The sequence below is a fragment of the Scomber scombrus genome, chromosome 2 (assembly GCF_963691925.1).
Source record: "Scomber scombrus chromosome 2, fScoSco1.1, whole genome shotgun sequence".
NCBI lineage: Eukaryota > Metazoa > Chordata > Actinopteri > Scombriformes > Scombridae > Scomber > Scomber scombrus.
The window spans coordinates 302,359-323,174 of record NC_084971.1 but is presented as its reverse complement, the minus strand read 5'-3'; the positions used below and the strand labels follow the sequence as shown (position 1 = coordinate 323,174).

The 20,816-nt window shown below is 38.9% G+C and overlaps 1 protein-coding gene across 1 annotated transcript in view; it reads right to left on the bottom strand.

Annotated features, from left to right (window-relative positions):
• tmem132a (transmembrane protein 132A) overlaps nt 1-19,395 on the bottom strand; it is a 47,822-nt gene extending 28,427 nt beyond the window's left edge. Inside the window, exons 1-8 of the mRNA XM_062435854.1 lie at nt 19,365-19,395; nt 18,269-18,420; nt 11,778-12,074; nt 11,445-11,657; nt 11,188-11,343; nt 5,167-5,285; nt 4,762-5,031; nt 4,524-4,676 (exon numbers count right to left, since the gene is read on the bottom strand). Coding sequence (XP_062291838.1) covers nt 4,524-4,676; nt 4,762-5,031; nt 5,167-5,285; nt 11,188-11,343; nt 11,445-11,657; nt 11,778-12,074; nt 18,269-18,420; nt 19,365-19,395 — 1,391 coding nt within the window. The remainder of the gene's footprint in view (nt 1-4,523; nt 4,677-4,761; nt 5,032-5,166; nt 5,286-11,187; nt 11,344-11,444; nt 11,658-11,777; nt 12,075-18,268; nt 18,421-19,364) is intronic.
• Nucleotides 19,396-20,816: the final 1,421 nt, after the last annotated feature.

The following is a 20,816-nucleotide window of genomic DNA, read 5'->3' as shown; positions in this document are numbered from 1 at the left end:
AAGAATGGTAGAATTGAAAGCTGGTGTTCCTTCTGTCATGCTTCTTGTTTGCAGTCTTCTCTGTCCTCCACAGGGGGTAGCAGTGTTCCCTCCTGCCCTGCACCAGAGTTGCCCGACCTCTCCCTGGTTCCAGAGGAATATCATGAGCTACAACAGGTCTTCAGCAAGTCAAAGGCGATCTCTCTCCCTCCACACCGTCCCTATGACTGCGCTATTGACCTACTACCTGGCGCTCCTCTCCCTTCCAGCCGTCTCTATAACCTCTCCAAACCTGAGCAGAGAGCTATGGAAACATACATTACTGATTCCTTGGCAGCAGGTATCATCCGTCCATCATCTTCACCTCTGGGGGCAAGGTTTTTCTTTGTGGAAAAGAAAGATACCACCTTAAGACCATGTATCGATTTCCGTGGTCTTAACAACATATCAGTCAAAAATAAGTACCCACTGCCTCTGATTGATTCTGCTTTCACACCACTCCAAGGGGCAACCATTTTCACTAAGCTTGATCTGCGCAATGCCTATCATCTGGTGAGAATCAGGGAGGGAGATGAGTGGAAGACGGCCTTCAACACACCTCTGGGGCGTCTTCCAGGCTCTCATCAATGATGTCCTCAGGGATTTTCTGAATCGTTTTGTTTTTGTGTATCTTGTTGATATACTCATTTTTTCCCAGTCCTCAGAGGAGCATCGGAAGCATGTCCGGGCTGTTCTCCAGAGGCTTCTGGAGAACAAGCTTTTTGTGAAAGCAGAGAAGTGCAATTTTCATACCAAGAGAGTCAGCTTCCTGGGGTTCATCATTGAGGAGGGGCAAGTGAGTTTTGACCCAGAAAAGGTGAGAGCAGTAGCAGAGTGGCAAGTTTCTGAAAACCGTAAGCAGCAGCAGAGGTTTCTTGGTTTTGCAAACTTCTACAGAAGATTCATTCGTTAGTCAAGTGGTATCTCCACTAACCCGTCTCACCTCTTCCAAGATCCTGTTCAAGTGGACCCCTGAAGCTGACACTGCCTTTTCCCGGCTGAAGACCCTGTTTACCTCAGCACCTGTCCTTATTCTTCCAGATCCTACCCAACAGTTTGTGGTAGAGGTGGATGAATCTGACAATGGAGTCGGGGCGGTGCTCTCTAAGAGACAACTGACTTCACTCGTGTGCCTTCTTCTCCAGATGTCTGTCCTCTGCTGAGAGGAACTATGATGTAGGAAACCGGGAGTTGTTGTCGGTGAAGTTGGCTCTGGAGGAATGGCGGCATTGGTTGGAGGGTTCGCAAGTCCCTTTCCTGGTTTGGACGGACCTTTCCTACATTCGACTCCTACAGGAGCATTGCTAACAGTTTTCGTGGGGGATTTCAACTGTTTCTGCAATTGTTCCTTCTGTGGTCAGTGCAATTTGGGACTGCCCGGTCGAGGAGTTCATGGCCGTGCCCACGACAGTGGACAAGTGGAGGTCCATCGCAGAGCAATTTCAGGAGAGGTGGAATTTCCCTCTCTGCTGTGGAGCTCTGGATGGGAAGCATGTGGTGTTGAAGCCCCCCCCAACTCTGGATCACAGTTCTTCAACTACAAGGGAACATTCTCTATTGTTCTCTTGGCAGTTGTCGATGCCAATTACTGCTTCAGAGTAATTGATGTTGGGGGCTGCGGGAGAACCAGCGATGGAGGTATCCTGGCCAACTCTGCCTTTGGACAGGCGATTCACACTGGAACCCTCCACTTGCCTGCTGACCAGCCTCTACCAGCAGCTGAGCACCGAGGACCTCAGCCTCACTGTTTTGTTGCTGATGAGGCCTTTTTACTCAGGAGAAACCTCATGAGGCCATTCCCTGGACGCATCCTCCCCAGAGACAAGAGGATTTTCAATTACCGTCTGTCCCAGGCCCAGTTGGTGGTGGAAAATGCCTTTGGCATCCTTGTGTCTCAGTGTAGGATGTACCACCGCGTCCTTGAGGTCCACCCGGAAGTTGCAGAGAAATGTGTGATGGCGACCTGTCTTCTTCACAACTTCCTGCGGATGACAGCCCAGACACTTGGAGTTGGGGGGAACATCGCAGGGAGTGAGGTGGAGCCACTGCCAGGTCTGGGAAGAGTTGGAGCAAACAACTCTGCGAGAGAGGCCATCAGGGTTTGGGAGACCTTCACAGCCTTCTTCTCTGCAGAGGGAGTGGTCCCGTGGCAACATAACATCTAGTGCACAAGCACCCCAAAAACTGCTCTTTTAAGAGCCACCCAAATACAACTATTGAGCAATAATCCTGAAATATAACTACCACAATTTATGTATACCAGTCACTGTGCATGTAACATCAATTCATACCATACTGACATATCTGATATTATACCATTAAACTTCCTTTATTTACTTTAACCTTTATTTAGAAACTGGCCAGTCTACTCTTCAATCTCTCATTGCACTTGAAAGAATATATGTGAAAGAATGACATGAGAAATATAAAGTCAATAAAATATATTTGTTTATATAAAAATACATTAGTAAAACAACAACAATAACAACAACAACAAAAAGCGGAAAAAAAGAGGAGCATTCCCTCCATAGGTTATCACCCCAGCTACTCAAGAACTTCCTAATTTAAACTGATTGGTGTCGCTTCATAAATTAAATTAAATATTTGTGGATTTGGAATTTAATGTATTCCCTTTGCTGGGGTGGCAGCCTATGGAGGGAAGGAGCCATGCTGCTTAAGAACTGCTCCTCTTCTCTCCAGGCAGGTGGTGGTGGTGGTGGCAGGGGGGCTGGTGCCCTTTGGAGACTCCTTATGAGGAGTCCCTCAATTAAACTCTCTCTCTTTCTCTCTCTCTCTCTCCCCGACATCCATCTCCTTCCCTCTCTTCCTCTTCCTTGTCCGTGCACCTGTATGAAATCAAAATCACAACATTCAGTCAGTGATATAGTTTGTAAAGGTTAATTTTCTATTTGGACTTGAGCCCTACAAATAAACACCATTCAACTTTTGTACAGTACATACCACTGGCTGAAGCAGCAGGAGGAGCAGCAGGAGCTGTGCCCTCGCTGTCACTCAAGGATTGATCTATAAACAAATATTATTATTATTTTATGACCCAAAATTATTCTACAATAGGGGTACATATAATTTGAAATGTAATGGAAACAAATGTAACAGAAACAATACATAAAGAAATGGGTCTATTGCCTACTGAAATTGAAACAGTTTTTACATGTACTGTGACATTGATACTGCATATGTGTCTGTCTTCACTTAAACAACCGTCATAAACTCCTGCTGATGGCCCTGCTTCTCCTGACGGCCCTGCTTCTCCCTCACCATCTAAACTCAAAAATGTGTTCTCTGCGGTCCCGTCTTCCTCGAACCCCCCAACCATGTTGCCACTGGTTTCTCTGGGAGTGGTGAAGGGGTTCGAGGACAGACAGGACCGCAGAGAAACACCACTTTTTAAGAGGTCCTCCTTTCTCCTTCCCTCTTCTTTTTCAAATAGGTGTCCCTCAGCCCCTTCCACTTTTTACGACACACCTCAACTGCAAACACACACACACACATGCACACACAGACATACACTTTGTATAATTAGCATCTAACCAAATTAAATATTCAGATAATGAAAACATTCACACATAAACTGAAACTGGTATCCTGCCAAGCGGGACAGTCTGCTGTGCTAGTGCTAACCAATGCTAATGTTTCATTCACAAAGAAACACAGTCAGTAACGTGGTAAAACAAGCCACGGATAGTCTCAGAACTTACCAGAGAGTCCCACCTCTACGCTTACTTTGCCCATGCCTCTTCCTTCTTATTTCGGTCCCTGTAGAAGACAGCAGCCTTGTCATAGAGCACCGGGTGTCCACACACTGCCACATCAACTTCTCCTCCATGTTTGTGTGCACTTACGTGCTTACGTCACGGATGTGACGTCGGGAGAAACTCGCTGCTGATTGGATGTCGCCTGAAAGTTCAATTTTTCCAACTTTATTCGCGCCACTTCAGATGCTTCATTCGCGTCGGTCCAGACGCTTCATTCACACCGCCTGATATAAAATCGCATGTTATCGCGCCATTTACATTCATTTTCTATGTAGACTTGCTGCTCAATTCGCGTCAGACGCTTTTGGTGTGAACGCCACATTAGAGCTGTATTGGACTAGTCAGCATCATTATATTGAGCACAAGTGAATCCAAACAAAAAGGTTCATCCTCTCATCATTTTGCTGTCAGCAAGGTGTTTGGAGGGTGTTTCAGGTGTGGTTTGACACTTTGTTGGGAGCAAAGTGAGGACTTAAAGATGACCATAAATGCTGCATTCAACACCAAGTGCTTACACAAAAAAAATCATTAACTTCAGTTTTTGAGAGTGATCTTTCTTTAATTGTTTAAGTGCTGCATTGTGTTTCTATCTTTTGGTTTTTAAATGTGACTATGATTGGAGGTGTTGTTCTCAGTCACTAAAAGAATTGCAAAAGGAGCTCTCCACATTTTTGACTGTAAAGGTTCATGGACACACTGAACTGAGGTGAAATTAAACTCTTGACCTACTTGTGTATGTGTTTGATTGTGCTGTGTTTGTGGCAGAGGATGGACACCACATCATGTTTTGAGCCTTGGCTTCTTTCCAGGGTCACTGCCCACAGTTCAGAGGTCAGAGTTCGCTGGGCCACCATGGACACCAATCCCTTTTTCACCTTCAGCCTGTGGAACAGTCGATGACAGCAAGCATTATTAGTAACAAAATCCCCACAAATCAATGTGCTCATATAAAGCATTTTGTGTTTACCTGATGACAACAAATTCAGAGCTGAAGTTAGCTCTCAGATTCACAGACACCCTGATTGGCTGTCCTATCAGGACTGGCCCCCTGTGATAGCGAATCAGGACATGTGGGTCCAAATTAAGCTCTTCCTCCTCCTGCATGTTCAAACAGGCTACTTCTTCTTTGGTCCTGCTGTTCCCCCTTTCCTTCTCTTCCTCCTCCACATCCCTCAGGGTCACTGCTTTGATATGGAACAGCTGCCTCTGAGACTGATCCACTCTGTCCTCTACACATCTGGATGGATGAAGAAGGACACTGTCATGTTGGCAAATGAGTCAGGCTGAAATAAATTTGGGAGCTGCATAGACATAATTCAGAGCCTAAATAGTCTTTCTACAATACAAGAACAGCATATTCTCCTTAACATACCCAGGTTGTGTAAGCTTTCGGTTGTCCATTGTGTCGAAAGAGGAGTAATACAGCTGTATTTGGTTTCTCGCAGGGCCTCGTTGGTATCTGAGGGCCCGTGGAACATCCCCTTCGGTGCCCTCATTAACACCTGGATAGTATCTGAGTGAAGGGATACATTTATCTGTCACACATGCAACTGATAAATGAGTCAATATTGCCTAAAATTCATAGGAGAAAAAGAAGGATCTATAGAAGGATAGTTTAGTGTAGATCCATTGTTTTAAACAGATTTCCCTGCCAAAACCAAACTTCTTTCTCTTGGCTGAAGACAGATTTATGCAAGACCATTTTCTTACTGTTGTCTGCGAGGTTTTCTTGTACAAGTGTTCAAAGTTGGATTTGGAAAACTCTTCACTGGGTTGGTGACAAATAAGGGTTGAGCAATTCAAAAATATCTTTAAAAATTGTTTTAAAAGTAGCATCAGTCTTATTACTATGTACATTTTGTATTTCTGTTGGTTTTATGTATTTTTATGAAATGACATTTGCAACATTTTTTTACCAAAAGTAAGACTTAGAGCTACTGAAAATGTTTAATGATGTAACCACAAAAGAATGATATATTTAATTTACTATTATCCACCTCCAGTGTATTTAAGCGTAAAAATAATGACTTCATTTTAAAACATCAAATGAGAGGAGATTTCTACATCTACATTTTAATGCATTTTGGCAATACTGAGCAGAACATATCCTAAAAACAAACATTTTTTCTAAATAATTTGTGACAAATTATATAAAATTTGATACCATAGTGTTGTGTTGCAAGAGTGGATTACATTTATTTCACATTTTAGTCCAAATTTATTTTCCTATATATAATCAGATTTTTATGGAAAAAATACTGGTTACACCAATTGTCAATGTGTTGCATCAATTGGTGTAACCAGTATTTTTCACAAAAATCTGATACACTGCCTGACCATGTTCGTTCTACAGTCAAACACATTGTTTGTTGAAGAAATAGACACTGAAAATCAAATATGACAACAAGGTTCAGTGAACTTGGTTTTTCATGTTCTCACAGTTTAGAAAAAGCAACATCTGACAACAATAAATGAAAGGGTAAACTCTTGTATTATATTTTAAAACCAGTCAATAAATAATCAGCTTTTGTTTGGTATGCATCCTAGATTATTGGTATTAGTTGGTCCTAATAAGTACAATAAATAAGCATGGTCTTTGCACAGGACATTTGCTCATATGGGGACAATGGGTTTATTTTATCGTATAACACATTTAATTCACCAGTGTATAAAACGATTTATTCCAATGCCTGAAACACTGATGTGCAAAAACAAAATTGTAAACAATATTTTCACCCAATTTGTTTAACTTTTTGTAACTGTCTGAATTGTCCGAAATGTCCATACTACAAACTAGGAATGATCTATTTGTCTATCTAAACGTCACACCTCTTGGCCTGTGTGAAATGCTGCAAAACAGTTACGTTCAGATTCCAAGCATAGGAAGACATTACATGTTAAGATTAATATTGTGTAACAAATGTGGTGTAAAATTTGGGTGATAATTACTAACAGTGAATAAAGTATCTGCTAAAAGTTTACTTGATTGTTGACTATTATTTGCTAAAGATAATCAAAACTGAGGGCATTATGTTAAAAGAAGAGATGTATGTGATTCTGCACTTATTGAGTGAATAAGAACATTTGTGATCTGATAAATATAAACTAAAATGTATATGATTAAATAAATTAACTGAAAATGCAGTAAGAAAAACAACTGAATAGTATTGGGATTGAAAAAACCTGCAGTAAACTCTGTTTGAAGCAACCAAACAGTAGCTGACTGATCTGTGGGAAAACCCCAGTGGAAAAATACTGAGGACTAAGGACTGAGTTTCAAAACTGCTGATGAATGAAAAAACTCATGCCCAGAATAAGGTCCGTCAAGACCAAGAGTTTGGTGAAGCAGAAATCAAAATAACGAAGCTGTACCACCATGGTAATAGGTGCCAAGAAGATGAGATAATGTTGTTTTGAACGAAAGCTGATTGGTTGAAATTCACTTGGTTGTGGGGGACTTCACACTTTCCAGCAAAGTTATTAGTATAAATAGAAACCCTGAACTTTGTATCATTGTATCATTTCTGCAAAGACACTGTCTGTGTGTTTTGGTTCCGAGTTTTACGGCCGGCAGTAAAACTCTAACTGTATTCAGCTGGATGACTCCTGGTGATTTCAGATTGAATATTTTGAGACTCCAACATCTTTTCAACAACAAAGTATTAGAGATTAATTTGACACTACACACAGAATAAAACTATTCATTGTTCATTATCAGACACATATTCAGATGTTTTAGTTTAAGCAGATGGTCAATGTAAATCAGTTGAAACACATTTTGGTCAAGCCTGAAACAAGCAACTTTTAAGAATCAATCCATTCTATTTCAGATAAGAGCTATAAGAAAATAATCTGTCAGGTTTTCCTGTTATGGATGTCTTAAAAAGTCATCCATAACTACTTTTAGATGTTTCATCAGCATCACAATCAGAAAGATCCTTCACCTCAGAGTTTTCACATAGTATTGCATTGAGCAATCTTTCTGCTTTTGACAGAGAAATGGGCCTTGGAAATTTATCACATAAGAATAAAAAACAAAAGTTCAAGTTTTATTGTCATTCCAACCATATATATAATAATTACATATATAGGAACAAAATTGCGTTACTCTGGATCCTTGTGCTTAAGTGAAATAAAAATAAAACAACAACTTACACACACTTAATTTAAAAAATCCTAAACTAAGACAGACATAAAAGCAGTAGTGATTTATTCATATTGATAATTCTGATGGCCTGTGGGAAGATACTTGAACATTCAGGCTGTCTTTGCTTTAACCGAGCGATATCTCTTGCCAGAAGGTCAAATAAGATAAGTAGATAAGTAACACAATTCTAATTCTAATATACAGTTGATAAAAATATTATCTGACAAGAATTTGTTTGACATATTTTTAAAAGGTGTGTGTGGGCAGAGGGAGCAAGAGAGAGAGAGAGAGAGAGAGAGAGAGAGAGAGAGAGAGAGAGAGAGAGAGAGAGAGAGAGAGAGAGAGAGAGAGAGAGAGAGAGAGAGAGAGAGAACTCCATCATGAGCTTTGAATGTTGTGAGTTTAGAGGTTCTGGTTCAGATATGATGTTATTATATTATAAAGAGGTCAGGTGGTTCAGAGATGATGTTATTATATTATAAAGAGGTCAGGTGGTTCAGAGATGATGTTATTATATTATAAAGAGGTCAGGTGGTTCAGAGATGATGTTATTATATTATAAAGAGGTCAGGTGGTTCAGAGATGATGTTATTATATTATAAAGAGGTCAGGTGGTTCAGAGATGATGTTATTATATTATAAAGAGGTCAGGTGGTTCAGAGATGATGTTATTATATTATAAAGAGGTCAGGTGGTTCAGAAATGATGTTATTATATTATAAAGAGGTCAGGTGGTTCAGAGATGATGTTATTATATTATAAAGAGGTCAGGTGGTTCAGAGATGATGTTATTATATTATAAAGAGGTCAGGTGGTTCAGAGATGATGTTATTATATTATAAAGAGGTCAGGTGGTTCAGAGATGTTATTATTATATTATAAAGAGGTCAGGTGGTTCAGAGATTATGTTATTATATTATAAAGAGGTCAGGTGGTTCAGAGATGATGTTATTATATTATAAAGAGGTCAGGTGGTTCAGAAATGATGTTATTATATTATAAAGAGGTCAGGTGGTTCAGAGATGATGTTATTATATTATAAAGAGGTCAGGTGGTTCAGAGATGATGTTATTATATTATAAAGAGGTCAGGTGGTTCAGAGATGATGTTATTATATTATAAAGAGGTCAGGTGGTTCAGAGATGATGTTATTATATTATAAAGAGGTCAGGTGGTTCAGAGATGTTATTATTATATTATAAAGAGGTCAGGTGGTTCAGAGATTATGTTATTATCACCATTGTCAGGTGGTTGAGGCCAGATGAAGACATTCTTCCCACCCAGCTGTTTCATGCAGCAGCATTCACACATGCTCTGTGACAAGTCACTTTTTCCTTATTAGAAGATAGCATCTAATGGGGAAAATCTATTTGATGTATTTAGTTTGATTGTGTTAGTTTTATTTATATTTATTATATATAAGTAATGAAATAGCTGAAATGTAATGTTGAGTAACATTGCTCATTTAAATGAATTATTGGATTTTTAGGTATTTTAAAGCAACTATATATGTTCAAAATGTGTTTTTTTTATAATACATATTTAATTAACAACATAAACTACTGTTATCTAATGAAATTCACACTATAATCTACTGATATTTGACAAAATTGGACTTTAAAGAGACAGGATTTTAATAGGACTCAAATGGTGTAACTGGTTACACCATCTGACATTTCAAATTTCCCCATTGTGGGACTAATAAGGAATATCTCTATCTACTTGTAAATAGCTTCTAACCTTGATAGGCAGCAGTTGTGATCATCAGGGGTCCTTCTCTGTAAAATCACTTCCTGTTACATGGCCTTCTTCATAATTTTAACAAAATGGCCTTTTAAATGGTGATTGCACTACTACACTTGATGTAGTATACTGACTTACATGAATACCCAGATTAAATTTAATATATAGAACAATAGTGTTCCATTAGCTTTATTTAATATAAAAAAAGTTCTAATGGAAGATCATGCCAAGCCAGTTGATAGGTTGATTGTATGATAGTTTTTATGGTTACACCACATTTTTGCCATAATCCTCTAATATGTTATCTCAGAATGGATTAAAAGCAGAACTTTTATGCTGGGTCCACAGGAAAAGAATGTGTGCAAGTTATTTAAAAATTCATTGTCAAATTTAAACCCATTTTGAGATTTAATTATCAGCATAATCCACTTCTTACAAGTTTCATTCCAAAACAAGCATAACAAATGTCAGTAGTCGTATTAGGGAACCTGAAAAACAAAACAAAATGACTACAGCTGTCAACGCCATGCCCTTGTTGTGACAGAGATAAAGGAGCAACGGTTTGCACAGGAGAAGTTAGACATTGAAAAACATCTTGTCTAAAGCAAAACAGTCAATGGCAAAAGTGGGAAGTAAACAGCCATCTGCATTACGAGCCTGTGGAAGCTGTTTCAGTGTAATAATATTCCAGTAACTGCCTATCCAAATGTAAATTGTCATGTCAGAATACTCATGGCAATAATAACTAAAGAAAAATCCACGAAAGAAAAAAAAAATCAATGATAGATGAACACTCACTCACTTGGCAACCTCTTCTGAATGCAACATACCGTATATCGAATGCACCCTTTTAATTATGGCAGTGTACTAAGCCATCAGTGATCTGGTCACTCATCCCTGTTGCCACAGCACCAGCTGAATGCTGTGCTGCACTGTAGTTGCACTTTTTTTAGTATTACATTTTATTGTTGTATATATATGTTATAATTGCATTTTAGGGTCCTTTTATTTAGTTTTTAATTTTATTATTGTATACATTTGATTTTGTTTTGTTTTTTCTATATCACTATTTTTTTTTAGCTGCTGTAGCAATTAATTTTCCCCACTGTGGGATCAATAAATGTATCTTATCTTATCTTAATGCTGTTGGTTGGATATCTGAGCTTTTGCAAAATGACGTTGTTGCTGCCCAGTGAGAGATGGGGGCTTTGTGATAGTAGAGTTTGTGTCACTACACCACAGTATCTCGAGAATATCTACAGCTTAAAATGTAGTATTTATGAGCAGCAATTAAATCACTATTTCATACCTGTCAGTTGTATGACTACTAAGAAATAGAAGAGTATGTTAATGAGAACAATTGTCAACACTTCCCACTCCCTGGTTTGCTGACCTTGTGGGAGGTTCGTGTTAACTAATGACTAACTTACTAGCTTAATGTTAAACTTTAAAACCTCACCTCAGTGAAGGAGAAGACGCACGCTGACGTTTGACAAAGTTGACGTGATGATGTCCATCCCTCTGCCCCCTTTGCACCCGCCGACGGGATTTAATGTTACTGATCCACTTGTCCAAATCTTGATTTGATTGGTTGGTGTGTTGATTTTTGAACCAGTCACTGGGCAGTGTCAGAGTTATCACGCAAAGTCCTAGAGGAGGCTGGGAAACAGCAAAGTGATGGAGATAAAAGGAAGGAAAGACAAATGGTCAAAGGGATGATGAAAGAGAAACACTAGTTTGAGAAAAAAACTGGGTCTCACCTCTGTGATACAAGAGGCTTTGTGCTCCTGTGTCTCCTTGAATGCATGCAGGGTAATACAGGTCCCTCTGGTGCTAGTGTCACCATGATTGTGAAACAGAACCCTCACACTGAACGTGTCCTGCCCTTGGTCATCCCTATCTTTCTCCACATGCTCTGAGAGAAGGGAGGCTGACAAGGGAGGAGACAGAGGGAGGGCAGGCTCTGATATGAGCTATGGAAAGAGGCAGGCGTTTAGCTAGTTAGGTTTTGCAGTTGTAGTAGTATTTGCATACAATGCCATTCTTGGTCAAGGGGCCCACAAATGTCATTTGTCCTGTCCTTTTCCTCTTACCTGTGTGATTGAGTAAGGGCCAAATGAGGCCTGAAGGCCTGGTCTGGTAGACTGGCTGGGTGGGGGCACCATGAAAATGCTCTGGGAGGAAGAGAAGGGGGTGGAGTTGGAGAAGAGAGGGCCCAGCTCTGCCTGGGACAGAGGGAGGAACTGCCAGGTAGGAGGGATGACTGACATGTGGACCGGCAAGGAGAGAGGGAGAGGAGGCTGGAGCAGAGTTGGAGGGACTGAAGGAAACAAAGAGAAGGATGAAGGTGAAGGAGTATAAAAAAAAGATTTGTTCAAATAGCAGGAAACCTAGCTCAAAAAATAGGCACAAGTATTCTATTTTTGAAGGCAAGTTTAATATTTAAGGAAAAAGGTTGAAAAAAGAACAATATGAGACAGAAGTCATTTGCTAAATGTCTGAAGAGGGAAGAGGAATCAAAACAACAAGGAGCCATTCACACTAACAGCCATTCACAATAACAAAGAAATAAAAACATCAGAAATAAAACGGAAATAAAAACATCTAGACCAGGGATTCCCAACATTTTCCAACTCATGGCCCACTTGAAAATCTCAAAAATGTTCGCGGCCCACCTCGGATAGTGGCCAAATAATGCGTTATCAGACCACTTTTTTTATTTTGATGAGAAATATGGAACATGCAGGAAGTTCCACAGTGCAGGGAGCACTTGTTGAAGTGTAATGTTAAACCTACAGGAACCACAGCACAATTTTATGTTTTCTCTCAAGTGAACAGACAGAGACAATAACACAAGGGCATAAATAATTTAAAGTCCATGTAAAGTAAGAATAAATGTGTTCTGTTCACATAAAATTGTGTTGTTAACCACCCTGCCAAATTTGAATGATTAAAAAAATCGCCAAATATATGAAATTAAGCTTCAAAGTTGTGTAAAAGTCTGCCTCTATCTCTGCTCCCAAATGCTGTGGGCGTGCCCTCCGAGTTAAACCCCGCCCCCTACCAAGTGTCACCTGTCAATCAAAGTCACCACCTTTACCAGAAACATGGACGCTACGTCTGAGAGCTTTCTGCCGCTAGCTTAGCTGCTAGCTCGGCAGCTAACTCGGCGGCTAACTCAGCTAACTGGCTAACTGTAGACTGTAGTAGTAGTAGTGTTAGATATTAACCATAACTCGCGACTAGGCAGGTTAACCACTGAGGAGAGTGGACTCGGGGTCCGCTCTCCTCAGTAGGGGAGGGGCCAAGGTCACACGGGTACGCAACTACGTCACGGCGTACCCTTTTTTTGCAGGCTCAGAAAATCAGGAAAAATGAGAGGGTGAGAAACAGTTTAAGGCTCTATCTCCACAATTCAGTACTGCATAGTTATCAGCCTTTTCACATGTTTTCTGTAATCTGTATTTTCCAACATGTATAATATGTTTAGAAGTAAATCAATAATAGGAGGGCGACCGATCTCTCGTGCTGCCTGGTGTAAAAGTAATATTCGCACTTTAGACAAGGTATATAGTGACACTGGGCTGCGCACCTTTCAAGATATTAGAGACAGGCACAATTTGCCTGCAAACTCGTTCTTCTTCTATCTGCAACTTAGATCATCTTTACAGGCGCATGGTGCTCCGGTACAACAACCATTATCCATTCACCCACTATACAAAGTACTTGCCACTCGAATCAAAAAGAGAGGGTTAGTATCCGCACTTTATCATTTCTTCCTGGAGGCCTCCTATAATGAACTACCACTTGACAGAATATGGAGGTATGATTGCCCTAATTTGGACTCTGATTTTGATTGGTCACAGGTCTGGGCAAATATTACAGAGGCTTCCCGCAACCCCGACCACCAGCAGATCCACTTTAACTATGTACACAGAACATATTTGACCCCTCGCAAACTCCATTGTATGAAGTTGATAACTGATCCCTTGTGTAGCCTATGTTCTATGAAGGCCTCTGGCACTTTTTTGCATATGATGTGGAACTGCCCTCCGGTTTCACAGTTCTGGTCCAAGGTGGCAGCCAAGCTTTCTGAATTAGTATCAGTGACCATACCAGTGACTATACCTGTCCTTTTGCTAAATGATCTGTCACAAGTTAATATTACTAAACTTAAAAAGCGCACTGTACTAGCTGGCTTAACAGCTGCCAAGAAGTTGAGAGCCTTAAGATGGAAACCTCCCCATTCTCTCACCATCAGACACTGGGCACTTACTTTCCTAGATGTAATTTATCTAGAACTGTCAACTGCTAGAATTAATGGCGCTAGTGAGGCTTCCATAAACAACTGGCGTGCAGCAGCTGACGCACTGAAAGAACTTATAAGATAAGCTCAATGAGACTCTAACCTTGTTTTTCCTGAATGGGTTGTGTGCGTGTGCGTCAAATCAGATCTATACTCCATAGGGTGCTAGAGAGCGTACCACTGTTAGTGTGCTGTTGGGGTGGGGGGTGGGGGGTGGTGCCCATTTTCCTTTTTTCTTTTTTTCTTTCTATTTTTTACTTATTTGTTTTTTTATATAATTTTTATGCACATTTGTTTTGGTTTTTCTTGCACCTTATTGAAGTGCAAGGTTACACTATCACTATTATTATTATTTTTGTTGTTACAGTCAAATTTTGTACTGTCTCTATTGTCATTAATGAGTCATGTTTCTTGGTTGTAACTTGTATTCTTTAAATAAACATTTGATCACAAAAAAAAGAAGTAAATCAATTAATTCCAAGATTATTAACATTCGAAACCAAATCATGGCTTCTGCTGGTGCAAGTGACTTCTCTTCATCGACTCAGTGCCATACTGCCATCACCCTCTCCAATTTCGCTCTCCCATTTTAAGTTATGAGCTGCAAGAAGTAGTAAAACAGTTAAGCTACATGTGCTCTTTACCCAATGCCCACCAAGTTGTTTAAAAGTGCTCTCAACTGTTTAGTAAATGATGTCCTTGAAATAGTTAATACCTCTCTACTCTCTGGAATCTTCCCCACAGCTCTCAAACACACTATTGTTACACCACTGTTAAAGAAGAGCAATCTTGATCCATTTCTCCTAGAGAACTATATACAAATCTCAAACCTACCATTCCTGGGGAAAATTCTTGAAAGGGTTGTATATCAACAATTACACGTGTATCTGTCATATAACAATTTCTTTGATGTTTAGCAGTCTGGTTTTAGAGTTAACCACAGCACAGAAACTGCCCTGGTCAGAGTTGTGAATGATCTTAAAATTAGCTCTGACAACAACAAAGTTACTGTTCTAGTACTTCTCCACCTCAGTGCAGCCTTTGATACGGTTGACCATGTAATACTCCTTAAGCGCCTTGAACACTGTTTAGGCCTTAGAGGCACTGTTCTTAACTGGCTTTCTTCTTACCTTACTGGTAGATTTTTTTCCTGTTGCTGTTGGTGACTCTGAATCAGATGTAGTCAGTATGGAGTCAGTATGGAGTATGGAGTCCCTCAAGGGTCAATTCTTGGCCCTCTACTGTTTAATTTGTATATGCTCCCACTTGGGTCCATCATTCAACAATACAACATATCATATCAGTCCTACGCTGACGACACACAGTTATACATCTGTTTCTGCCAACCACCTTTCCCCAGTGAATGATCTCATCCAGTGCATTACTGAAGTTAAATATTGGGTTAGGGTGAAGGTTAAGTGAAGACAAAATGGAGATTCTTTTAGCAGGTCCGAAGGCTTTGAGGCATCAGATTAGATCTTTGTAACTCCCATATCGGTAAAACCCTGTGAGCATTTCAAAAACTTGGGTGTGATCTTTGATGCTGATCTTAACTTTCAGAAGAGCACATTTCCAGTATCTCTGAGTGCTTTTTATCATTTCAGAAATGTATCCAAAGTTAGATCTTTCCTGTCACATCTGATTCTGAAAAGTTGGTTCATGCATTCATTTCCAGTCGACTAGACTATTGTCATGGACTATTTGCTGGACTGGCAAAGCAAACGCTTAATAAACTCCAGCTTATTCAGAATGCTGCAGCCAGAGTATTAACCAAAACCAGAAGGTGTGAACACATCACTCCTGTTTTAATTTCTCTTCACTGGCTACCGGTAGAGCAAAGAATTGATTTTAAAATACTTCTTATTGTGTTTAAAGCTATGAATGGCCTAGCTCCCTCTTACTTTGTTGACATGCCAGACAGACCCTTGAGATCATCAAATAAAGGTCTCCTCTCAATACCTACAGTAGAATAAATACTATGGCCTTCAGCCATTATGGTCCTACTCTTTGGAATTCTTTACAACATGAACTCAGGTCTGTTACAACAGTGTCTTCCTTTAAAAGCAGACTAAAAACATATCTTTTTTCCTAAGCTTTCAGTTAGGTTAATGGGTAAAACCTCCTTTTTAGAAACAGTATTATATTATTTCTTTTAACAATGATAATATTAATACTTCTTACCCTACTTTCTTATTGTAATACCTTCTCACCTTGAAATTTTTTATGCTGTTTTATATGTTTTTATATATGTAACATCTTCTTATTTTCTGTTTTATTGTATTTGTTTTATATATGTAATGTTAATGTAATGTTATATATTTGTGTCATGTATGATCTTTACTTGTTTTTAAGCACATTGAGTTAATGCCTGCCGTATGAAATGTGCTATATAAATACATTTGATTTGACTTGACTTGACTAAAGTTGAATGAACAAGAAAGATTTCCATAAACGAACATGAGCTGTTGAACCCTTCCTTGATTTTCTAATGTAACACAGACAAAAAAAAGCTTTCATTGTCAAGACTTACCAACTATGGAAATCCAAAAGAGCAGCAGCATCCTTACTCCTCCTGTGGGCCACCACACACACGACCAGCCGACATCTCCCATCACTACAGACCTAATATAGCACAGTTTCATGTCACAACGAGTCTGCTTTGAATCAAAGCAATATTAAAATGTTCTGCATTTGTAATGTTCACCTAGAAGCAACACTGAACACCAGAAGGGTGATAGTTTATCATGTCCAACAATGACCATATTTTCCCAACATAAACCATCTCATATTCAGACCTTAATCATACTTAATCTTCATGGCTTTGGTCTTTAAATGTAACTTCAAATTCTTATTTTACCCAACTTTACTAATACTGTGTGCCATGTGTGGATATTAAAATGCATAAAAATAAACATACAGAGTCCACTGTACACTGTTTCTTCTAATCACGTTGCTTAAGTAAATAACTGATTTCCAGTAAGTAGCTGTAAATAGGGCTAATTTAAATTATGCTTAAGTTATGGATCCAGTATAATTCTCAAGCGAAAATACATTTACTTTTAGAAATACTTTTAAAAAGTTACTGTCTGTCTCTACCACAGCTTTAATGTTTATCCTGAAACACTGAACAGTTAGCCAACAGATTGCAAACAGATGTGTTAAAAAAGTAAGCTGTCTTAATGTTAACATGTAGCTTGTAGTTCAAGATGCATTAGCTAAGTAAATATATGTTGTTAGCAATAATATGATTTCTAATGTTCATTTCAACTGATGCATTCAAAAGAGTTTCATGTAGAACCCAACGAGCAGGTCCAAGGTAGGTGCTCTGTATGTCAGTGTCAAAAACAGAGAGGTTTTATAAGTTAAAAATATATAGGATGGAGGCTGTCAAAATGTGAGAAGGCTCAGATCAGCTCTGCTCATAGACCCAGTGTTGGAATGAAACACCAGGGAACTGAATTTTACAGGATACCAATCAAAGCTTTTGATTGGTATCCCTTCACTTCCCCCACATTTTGTTATGTTACAGCCTTATTCCAAAACTGATTAAATTCCTTTTTTTCTCATCAATCTACACACAATACCCCATAATGACAAATTGAAAAAGGTTTTTTAGAAATTCTTGCAAATGTATTAAAAATAAAAACAACTGAAATATTGCATGTACATAAGTATTCACACTCAATGTGACACTCAAAATTGAGCTCAGGTGCTTCCTGTTTCCACTGATCATTCAAGAGATGTTTCTACAACTTGATTGGAGTCCACTTGTAATAAATTCAATTGATTGGACATGATTTAGAAAGGCACACACCTGTTTATATAAGGTCCCACTGTTGACAGTGCATGTCAGAGCAGAAACCAAGCCATGAAGTCAAAGGAATTGTCTGTAGACCTCCGAGACAGGATTGTATCGAGGCACAGATTTGGGGAAGGGTACAAAAAAATGTCTGCAGCATTGAAGATCCCGAAGAGCACAGTGGTCTCCATCATTCGTAAATGGAAGAAGTTTGGAACCACCAGGACTCTTCCTAGAGCTGGCCGCCCAGCCAAACTGAGCAATCGCCCAGGGAGGTGACCAAGAACCCGATGGTCACTCTGACAGAGCGCCAGTGTTCCTCTGTGGAGATGGGAGAACCTTCCTAAAGGACAACCATCTCTGCAGCTCTCCACCAATCAGGCCTTTATGGTAGAGTGGCCAGACGGAAGCCTCTACTCAGTAAAAGGCACGAAAGCCCACTGGGAGTTTGTCAGAAGGCACCTAAAGGACTCTCAGACCATTAGAAACAAGATTCTCTGGTCTGATGAAACCAAGAGATTGCCAAGCGTCACGTCTGGAGAAAAACCAGACAGTTCAATTCCCAGCTCCTCCAGTCTGGATGTCGGAGTGTCCTTGGGCAAGAAACTGAACCCTGAATTGTTCCCAATGGCTGTACCAACGGTGTGTGAATGTTATTACTAGGGATGCTCGATATTGACTTTTCTGCCGCTATCCGATATTCCGATATTGTCCAACTCTTAATTTCCGATACCAATATCACCCGATACCGCTACATGCAGGCTTTTTACACCAAAACTGTTAGGTAACAACATAACATATCTCCTATTGTGGAATTAACACATTATGCCTAATTGTATTGTGATGCCCCACTGGATAAATGCATACATAAATGCAACATGGCTTTCCAAATGTAAACACTGTCTGTGCAAAATAAGACATCAACTTCAACTTAAGTTATGGAAAAAAGTGCCAATATGGCTTTGCCATATTTATAATGCTGCTTTGCAGTCATTCCAAATTGCAAATTTACTATCCGTAGGACAAACTTGAAAATAGTTCCAAACCAGAGGCATAAGCAGGCGGGGAGTTCCGGTCCTCTGAAATGAGGCCAACGCGGAAGTAACTTAAAACTGCATTCTATCAAAAGGCCACCAGGGGGCGACCGTTTTGGTGTCAAAAGGACTTCCATCTCTATACAAGTCAATGGAGAATTCACCAACTTCTCACTTGATTTCTAACCTCAGTAAACATTTTCAAAATGTGTTTATGGTCTCAATCGCTAGTTTAAAGCCTTCTTCAATGCAGTATGATGTTCATTTGGGACATTTTGGCCTCCCTGATTTTATATGTGACGATAAAGCAGGGTATGCATTAGGGCGTGGCTACGTGGTGATTGACAGGTTGATTGGTTCACAGGTTCAGGAGGGCGCCTCATGCCCCTCCTGATGCCCATATAAGTAGAATCTGTGTTCTTATTTTTCCCAGTATGCACCTGAAATTTTCAAGATGGCGCTGCTCAGATCCGATACTATTGGCCTCCGAGCAGCAGTCTGTCGCTACCCAATGTGAGTCGCTACCCGATGTGAGTCACACATGCGCAGTAGCGTCCTCCATCGTCCGCCATCTTGGACAGTCATGTACGGCAACTCCGCTTGGGAAAAAACGTCTCCAGACTCAAAATGCGATAGGCGAAATAAATAATATATAAATATAAATAGAATAAATCAATTGTATAAATATATAAATATAAATATTTTTCAGAGGTTAAGAGTTAGTATAAGTTAAGAGTAAGTATACATATCATAATACTAAATAATAGTAATGATAATTATATCTATCTACTATCTTATCTATCTATCTATCTATCTTTTTTATTTATATATTTATATTATTTTACATTACATATAATATTACATATTATTTTATATTACATATATATACATATATAACATATATGTTTTTAACATTACATTACATACATATATCTGTATATATCATAGACTTTGAAGGACCAAAGAATTCCATTATGAACATGAACCAAACATTTTTATCTAAAAATACAAAAATGTGTTTTCATCAAATTGTTGTCAGAGATGGAAAAAACAAAAGACAGAGCTTAAACAGGTACATTAGGGAATGATTACAGTATTAATTAAAATATTGAATTTGAACCACATGCTTTATAAAATTAATATAAACAATGGAGGAAACAAAAGACACATGTATGTATAGCTATATGCTATAGCTATATGAAAGATTTTGCATATATTCAAGTAAAGACTTATGTAATCACATAAGAAGTTATGACTGTACTCGTTCATTTTTTATTTTTTTGAACAATATCTTTATTGACTTTTTCCATATACATTGACATAAGTCAAATATGACGCAATATTTGTGACAGGGAAAATACAGAGATTGTCAAAGCCCTCCCTCCCAAACCAACCCCTACCAGTCTTCACCCTCCCCATCCCTCCCCAGCTAATTTATCGCTTCTCCCACAAAAAGCATACAAATTAAAAAAAAATAAATAAATAAAAAAAGATTTTTAAAAATAACAATAATAATAATAAATAAATAAATAAATAAATAAAGTAAAGTATAATAAAAAAGTGGATAATTATAAGAGTGGTAAGGAGTTAAGTACAATAAATAATAATAAAAAATTAAAAAGTTGTATTAAATTAAAGCGGAGGGTTAGAGTACATAGGCAGTAGCAGACAAGACATCAACAGTGGAGTACAGTCTTTTCATCAAATACATAATGTTGGAAAAAGTTATCGATACCAGTTGTTGTTACACCATTAGTGGTCTTTACCCATCCGACCGTGTGATGTTTTGTAAGTACCCCTTAAAGCCACTCCAACATTTATCAAAAAGATGGGTTTTTTTTAACATAATCTTTTCAGAGGCCGTATATGAAGCAGTTTCTTTCAGCCACATAGAGACAGTAGGACGGTCCTCACTCTTCCATAATATAGCTATGTATTTGTTTCCAGCAATCAGAGCTAGTTTGATAAAGCGTACATTTTTCCTCTTGTTAAT